The sequence below is a fragment of the Xyrauchen texanus genome, chromosome 3, assembly GCF_025860055.1.
Source record: "Xyrauchen texanus isolate HMW12.3.18 chromosome 3, RBS_HiC_50CHRs, whole genome shotgun sequence".
Taxonomy (NCBI): domain Eukaryota; kingdom Metazoa; phylum Chordata; class Actinopteri; order Cypriniformes; family Catostomidae; genus Xyrauchen; species Xyrauchen texanus.
In genome coordinates, this window is record NC_068278.1 from 7,608,071 (window position 1) to 7,616,165 (window position 8,095).

Sequence of the window (8,095 nt, forward strand, 5' to 3'; positions counted from 1 at the left end):
GAAAACAAACTCTGAGAGTGGTTTCGTATGATCCGCGTTTTGGACGTCCAGCCGGCTTTTCATGGGCAACAGTGACGAGTAAATGTTTATATCCACGCGCTAAAATGTATTTATTTTGAACATTATTTCGCCTACAGAGTGGAATCATGGAGGTTTTGCGTGATGCAGAGGGTGTGAAATATAAGCCTGGCGGTCGTTTGGACATGAGTCACGGGTTTCTGCACCACATCAGGAGGAATCAGATCGCCAGGTCTCGAGCTTTCACCTGCTCAGTTTTCAGTCTCGTGCAGACTCTGTCGCGTGCACGACAACGCGTAGTTACTTTGTACGTTACGTTTTGTGTGCTATAGCGCCCTAATTTATGTTGAAATAATTACTGTACACAGTTCAAAACCATAAAATCGCCAATCAAAAAAAATAAAATGCGCATATCCTAAATAATCTTAACGTGACAATCTGAAAGTCCCAAGGGATATTACACGATCTATGATTCTTAGAGTCCTATCGTGTAATCTGTATCAGAAGTCGTCTACTTGTATATCTGTAATATGTTGCTGGACAGTTAAAGGATATCACAGGGTAGCTACTGTATAGGAGGTTAGAATTTATTTTGACGTAATTCTATTGGTAAAATCGTATTACAATCTGTGTGTTTTAAAATAACTAGTTGTTTTGTGCCATCTTGGAATCCTGTAGAATTGCTTCCAAATTATGATATCCTTAAGCATGCCTGACCATGCCAAGGGGGGTGTAAGGGGTGATAACCCAATAATCAAACCAAGCAAGTACAACCCCATCACAATATTTATACCATGATCAATGGAAACATGTAAATGCTTCACGCTGCAACTCTCCCACCCCCAAGGTTCAAGCCATATCTACGCGGTTGGGACCGTGTTTTCTATTCATATACCCAAAACATGTTATAGTTGATTATTCTATAGTTACTTTGTGATTTTATTTGTTTAAACTTTCTAAAGGGATGATTATGACAAAGAGGTAAAACAGGCCAAGGAGAAGCAGAGGCGTAGGCAGACGACCACCCTTCGCCGCCCGAGAAGACCTGACCGTCAGGTGTACCACCCACGCCAACGGAGTAAGTTACATAGGTAGAAAGAGCTTAATTCGATATTATACTATATAGAGAGGTCAAATGAAACTGGTGTCAGTTTATTGGATGTGCTATTTCTGACCCCTAATGTAATGCTAGACTAGAGTATTTAAAGGTTCACTATAAAAAAAAAGAAACGTCCTGCTTTTATTTTCAGCAAACTTAACATGTGTAAATATTTATATGAACATAAAAAGATTCAACAACTAAGACATAAACTGAACAAGTTTCACAGACATGTGACTAACAGAAATGGAATAATGTGTCCCTGAACAGTCAGTATCTGGTGTGGCCAGCAGCTGCATTAAGTACTGTAGTGAATCTCCTCCTCATGGACTGCACCAGATTTGCCAGTTCATGCTGTGAGATGTTACCCCACTCTTCCACCAAGGCACATGCAAGTTCCCGGACATTTCTGGGGGGAATGGCCCTAGCCCTCACCCTCCGATCCAACAGGTCCCAAACGTGCTCAATGGGACTGAGATCCGGGCTCTTTGCTGGCCATGGCAGAACACTGACATTACTGTCTTGCAGGATATCATGCACAGAATGAGCAGTATGGCTGGTGGCATTGTTATGCTGGAGGGTCATGTCCGGATGAGCCTGCAGGAAGGGTACCACATGAGGGAGGAGGATGTCTTCCCTGTATAGCACAGTGTTGAGATTGCCTGCAATGACAACAAGCTCAGTCTGATGATGCTGTGACACACCGCCCCAGACCATGACGGACCCTCCACCTCCAATTCGATCTCGTTCCAGAGTACAGGCCTCTGTGTAACACTCATTCCTTCGATGATAAATGCAAGTCTGACCATCATCCCTGGTGAGACAAAACCGTGACAAAACCGTCAGTTAAGAGCAGTTTGCCAATCCTGACACTGTTGCCGGTGATGTCCCGGTGATTGCATGTGGTCTACCACTGTGAGGACGATCAGCTGTCCTTCCTGTCTCCCTGTAGCGCTGTCTTAGGCGTCTCACAGTACGGACATTGCAATTTATTGCCCTGGCCACATCTGGAGTCCTCATGCCTCTATGCAGCATGCCTAAGGCATGTTCACGCAGATGAGCAGGAACCCTGGGCATCTTTCTTTTGGTGTTTTTCAGAGTCAGTAGAAAGGTCTCTTTAGTGTCCAAAGTTTTTATAACTGTGACCTTAATTGCCAACAGTCTGTAAGTTGTTAGTGTCTTAACGATCTTTCCACAGGTGCATGTTCATTGAACAAGCATGGAAAACATTGTTTAAACCCTTTACAATAAAGATCTGTAAATTGGTGTTGGTGTGGTGGTGGTGTAGTGGTCTAAGCACATAACTGGTAATCAGAAGGTTGCTGGTTCGAGCCCCACAGCCACCACCATTGTGTCCTTGAGCAAGGCACTTAACTCCAGGTTGCTCCGGGGGGATTGTCCCTGTAATAAGTGCTGTAAGTCACTTTGGATAAAAGCGTCTGCCAAATGCATAAATGTAAATGTAGTTGGATTTTTACGAAATTATCTTTAAAATACAGTGACGGTAAAGGGACGTTTATAAGGGTCTCTGAACACTTAATGCTCTTCTAAAATAGTATTTCTTGCATTATATTTAGATTTGAATTATGGTTACATTAAACCTAAATTTGATTTCCAAAACCAGTTTATCAAACAGCACAGTTTAATAATAATGTGTGTGCTTCCTTTTTCTGTTGTGATAGTTTTGATTTCAACTCTCAAGCTGTCAATGTCAATGATTCGGCACCGGCACATACAAAACTGTTTGCTTCTGATCTTCTTAAAACTGCTCAACATGAAGTGTTCCTGTGCACTAGACAACTTGTATTGTTTCCACTTCAACTCCAAAATGGTTTATGCAAATGCTTTTTCGCTACTGTAAAGTGACGTCACAGAACGAGTTTATTCATGCACACCACATATATCCAACTAATCCATAATTAAATTATTTGTTGTTTATTTTCATTATTGATTATTATCGTTTTGATTATCATTTTGATTAGTTGTTGCAGCACAAACTGGATACTGGATAGTCTAAGACTATCATAACCATATCTGACTTATGGGTCAATTTGACCCATTTGAACTTAAGTACCTAAGAAGCTCCTCTGGGTCAGTTTGACCCGGTTCAGATAAAGACTTACGAGAAAGCCTTAAAATGGTAGAACAGTCCAAAATGTTATTTATAAGTACACATACTCATAATTGCACACCCAAACACACCCCTCCACACACATAAGATGTCACAATATTATTACCTCAATATGAAAACAATGGAAACAAATGGGAGTGTGTGTGTGAATTAGTGAAAGGTTCATTATTCATGATAAAAAAAAGTTGTTTGGTAGAAAATGTGCAAATTGTGACTGTTGAGCTGTGATTTAACGAGAATGATCAACAGTGGGACTTGATCGTTGAGACCATTCTAGGGTTAAATAAAATAATACTTGGTACATCTTTAACATCCATGTCCATGTTGACATCCATGTCAACTTCACGGAAGTACATTTAAAACAGAAATTAAATCTATATTCAAAATACCATGTAAACAAGAAACAGGAAGCTAAATCATAAAAAGCCAAATAAATAAGCAACAATAATGTTGATAGTTACAGTGGATATTATGAAGCAAGAAGTACTTTTAACATGTTCAGGATGTATTGGAGTTTGTTTGTAGGGGTTTGTTTGACGTGCTGGTGTGCTCATATATGGGCACTTGCTTTCAGATGGATCTGAGCCTGGTGTGAATGCAGAAATAGAAGACTGGAATGAAAGCAGCTCCGGCACAGATCAGGAGAACCCTGGAACAGAGTTATTCTGGCTCGACTATCAAGCTGACAACGGGCATATAACATCATTCATCGTTCACAAGGTTTGTATTTAGGAATGAAGCAGCTCCTATGGGAAAATTGTGGTGGGAAAAAAATTAGTAGGGATGGGAAAAACATTTATGTTTTTGCGGCTCATGCAAAACATTTGTATACCCCCGAGAATCTGTTGCGTTCACTCACAAAACTGTATCTGTAACTCTTACTGTATCATGTAAAAAGAGTGAGAAGATCATTAAGACATACAGAATTCTGATTAATGGCAATATGCTAAAACAAATTTATATGCGTGTTATATTTGGCCATATATCGGATTTCTGTATCTTCACCAACAGATGGCATCAAGTGAATGTGTTAAGAGTGGTTCATTGATTCATTCAGTCAACCGAATCGTTTGAAACACTGCATGCATAAATGATGCCTCCACAGGGCACTTTGAAGGGGGAACAATCATTGTAGCCAATATGCAGGGTTGTTTCAAAGACAAATAATTTTTGAGCACCACACCTTTCAGCCCTTCAAAGCTCCTGGTTAATTAATCTGAGGGAATAGGCCATAGGAATAATCACTTCCAAAATAGAAGTGTCGTTCTTGACCAAAACAAATCTTATTATCCTTTATTATGTCAAATCTGCGCTTGCATGACTTCCCATGTAATTAAAGACCCCATGAAAAAATGAATGAAACTTCAATGCAGTACATCAGTACAGCATAGGTTCACATTTGAGCTTTTATTAAATGAACAAATTCATGTATTCAAAATTGGATGTCTTGAAATTGCATATGTATTTTTTGTTACATGTTTATTGTTTACATGCATCATTTGTAATATTTACAACTGTGCACTTTGATTTGTAGAACACCTGGTAAAAGGTACTGTCTCTTTAAGAATAGAGTTGATTGACTTCTTTACTGCATTCATGCTGTGTATGATTAGATTTTAAAAAAATGTGTTGTTTTTGACCAACAACTTACTGTAAACAGCAGAATGGGGAATACAAGAAAAAAATAAAACTCCATTCGCCACATTAATTTTGAAGCCGTATTGAATTACAGAATTTAAATAAAACGCACACTGATGCTTCAAAATTCATGTTTGAGGTACGAATGTCATTTTTTGCTGGAGAAAAAACCGTCCATGTATCATCAAGTAATGTTAACCACAGATCTTATTTTCTCATAAGTTCAAAAACCAATTATAAAAACCCATAGGAAATTCCAGAGGGAACCCATGGTGAACAGAGCATGTGAGTTGAGCGGGAGCGGATTGATCAGAATTTCACTGGAGCGAGGAGTGCGTTTCACAAGACTATGCTCAGCCCTGCTCCAGCCGCTTACGAGGCGCTCACCTTCCACTCCTACCAGAATACACTACATTTCTCTTGTGGCCACATTAAAGGAGCACTCCCCATTTTTCCCATTATAGAAGTTTAACTCCTAATGAAATCAATTGTAATTTTGAAACACATGTATAAAATCAGGAGCACTCACATGAGATGAAGACCCTAGTCGTATCAGTGACCTTATAAAAGCTGTTTTATTCTGCATGGAGCAGGGGTGCCCTGATGGAGGCTGCCATTTTAGAATCACATGACCATCTTAATATTACTCACTTAATTTCAGCAGCCGTGAAATAGTGAATTTCTACAGTGACATCTGTAACTGAAAACCTTTGAATGATGCTGCATCCACACCACTAGGTGTCAGCGTTAGTCCAAGATAACAAACAAAAAGTTACTGAGTGCACCTTTAATATGCGTGTGCTTGTACATGCAAAAATCTGGTGTTGTCCGCTGTGTTATGTCCAAGAGTGGATATCAGAAATGAGGCAGTGTTTAAATTCGGTGTGATTCACAAGCTGATGGTTACCGGGGCTGATTCCAACAACAGACTACAGTGAGGTGAGAGCGCAGAGTTCAAAACACAGATTAGATTCCCGTACATACGTCTGTAAAGTAAAATAATTTTATTAGGCTTCACAGATGTCTGTAAGGTTTACCGTTGATTCGCACGGGTTAAGCGATGTCTGGATAAATCACAGAGATGTGAGTGTCGACTGCATTTACACACTGCTGTCACGTGTAACTGACCCATCAGAAAACGTATGCTATTTAGCTGTGCTGATTAATTATGAGGTAAGTATTAAACGTGTGCATATAGTGTATCTGGGATTATTAGAATAAACTGACTTGAATATCTGGCAAAATACAACAGAACTGGTTAATTTAGCAAGCCAGTATTCCTACAGTACACACTTGAAATCATGCTCGTTTGTTTCTCATGTATCAGTTCAAACGCAACAGCCAGTTGGTGTCTTCTCAATGACCAGCATCCACTTCAGACACTTGGGGAACTTTAGAAACAATGAGATAAAGGGTTCACAGGCTGGACAGTGCAGATTCACTGGCTTTTTACCAACATGCCAATTATAGGGATAACGGGTTATTTTTACAGTGTGTTTGATAGGTATAAGACTCCATTATCTTTACCGGCGCTATTACTAGTGGCTAATCCCAGGCTTATCTAGTCACATAGTGAAGCACATAGATTTATTTGAAATCTTGAGGGTTGCGCATAGAGTAATAGATCGATCATGGGATTTTAAAAGTCGCTATCAGTATCTTTCAAAATGGCTATTTTTACCCAGCCCTAGTAGAAACGTAGTAAAATAAAAATAGAATATTCATTTTATTTTCATTCCAACCAGGAGGATAAGCCTGAAGCAATTGTGGAACGAGTGGCAGAGAAGAATGTCCTGGACTCAGCCATGAGGGCGGCGCTGTTGGCTCGTGTGGGACATGAAATGGGCAAGCGGTGCGACAAATGCTGAGATGCAGTGGGTGGCTGTTTTGAATGAGAGTGGAGATTAAAGGGCAAGACCCTAAAAGGCACTGAGACGTTGTTGAGCCAGAATTGAGACTGAACTGCAAATACACTTCTGTATGACAGCACCAAGCATGCAGCATTTGAAGATGTCTTGGACATGCCATGTAGCCTAACATGCCGTTGTATTTCATAAAAGAGAGCGGACTCTAAACTCAAAAGAAAAGACGCTTATAGAGAAACTGTTAAGCAATAAATATGGAAAACATTGACCTGGAAGTAGAGATCCATTTGTCAATTCTCACTTTGGGCAAATGTTAAAAGTGTGAGTCTGGTGCATGGATTGTTGTACGCAGAGACGCCAACTTAACAGCGTGGTCCTTTTTACATCTGTAAAAAGAAGTGATGGTTAGTGCTGGACTAAATGTATGTCTAGATGCTACTAGTAATGGTTGAAGTTCAGATGCTAATCAGGACCTCGTTGCTCTGATCTTTTTACCCATTATTGTTATCGTAAATATTTTCACGGCTGAAGAAATGGTAATAATGTGTTTATATTTCGAGGCTCATGGTCACATTGTATATTGAATATATTATGTTGTTCTCTGTTGGTGCTGATGTTGCTCTTCCATAGTGAGAACTCATTGTTCAAACTGTATGTTCTTTCTTTTCAACTTTTTTGTATACATTTTATACATTTAGATTTTTGAATTTGTTCTACAGTACTGTACTGATGCCAATATTTCATTTTGGTTCAGATTAGAGTATGAATTGTTCATTCTCGCATACATACAGACGATTGCAGTATGTGCACCATTTACATCATCATGTCTATAAATTATTTAGTTTTTTAGCAGCTTCTGTTTCATTCATCAAAACTATGACCACCAGTCGGCAGATGAGGAGCATTAGAGCACTGCAATCTGTTTCCAGATAGCACACGTATGTCTCCGAGATGTCTGTTTTACATCTTTTCATCTGGAAAGCATCTAACATCTGCTGAACATCTTAAAAAGACCAGATTTACAATCATTCTAAATCATGAACGTCTCAAAGACATTTGCAAAAGACATCCGAGACATACTTATTTACATACGTCTTATAGACGAATTGCAGAAGAGAAAATGTGAGTTTGATGTAAACTCACACATCAAATAGACGTCTGGGTGTTGTACGTGTGCTATCAGGGAAAAAAGTATAACACAAGTGTCTCGAGACACGTTTTAACAGTTGATGTTCTTTTCAACTTGACAAAAGTACTTTTAAAAAAATGGTGGTGCTCCTAAACGAGACGCCAAAAACACAGCGATACATAATGCAGCGGTCAAAGACATTCGTTTAGCATGTT

General features: G+C 39.4%; 1 protein-coding gene across 2 annotated transcripts; it reads left to right on the forward strand.

Annotated features, from left to right (window-relative positions):
* Nucleotides 1–109: 109 nt before the first annotated feature.
* On the forward strand, nt 110–7,563 carry LOC127632968 (UPF0561 protein C2orf68 homolog). Of its 2 annotated transcripts, none has more exons than XM_052111830.1 (4): nt 110–250; nt 981–1,096; nt 3,823–3,968; nt 6,632–7,563. In XM_052111830.1, exons 1-4 carry the CDS (start codon nt 147–149, stop codon nt 6,752–6,754), a joined length of 489 nt encoding a protein of 162 aa, XP_051967790.1. In that variant the 5' UTR covers nt 110–146; the 3' UTR covers nt 6,755–7,563. The 2 variants fall into 2 exon arrangements, with proteins under 2 accessions (XP_051967790.1, XP_051967782.1); XM_052111822.1 differs by having other exon boundaries at nt 124–325.
* The last annotated feature ends 532 nt before the right edge of the window (nt 7,564–8,095 follow it).

Bases quoted from the DNA above. Each gene is read 5' to 3' on its own strand.
- LOC127632968 (XM_052111822.1), top strand. From the start codon at position 147: ATGGAGGTTTTGCGTGATGCAGAGGGTGTGAAATATAAGCCTGGCGGT. The intron at 326-980 runs GTACGTTACGTT...AACTTTCTAAAG, and splicing joins CGACAACGCGTAGTTACTTT to GGATGATTATGACAAAGAGG. The intron at 1,097-3,822 runs GTAAGTTACATA...ACTTGCTTTCAG, and splicing joins GTACCACCCACGCCAACGGA to ATGGATCTGAGCCTGGTGTG.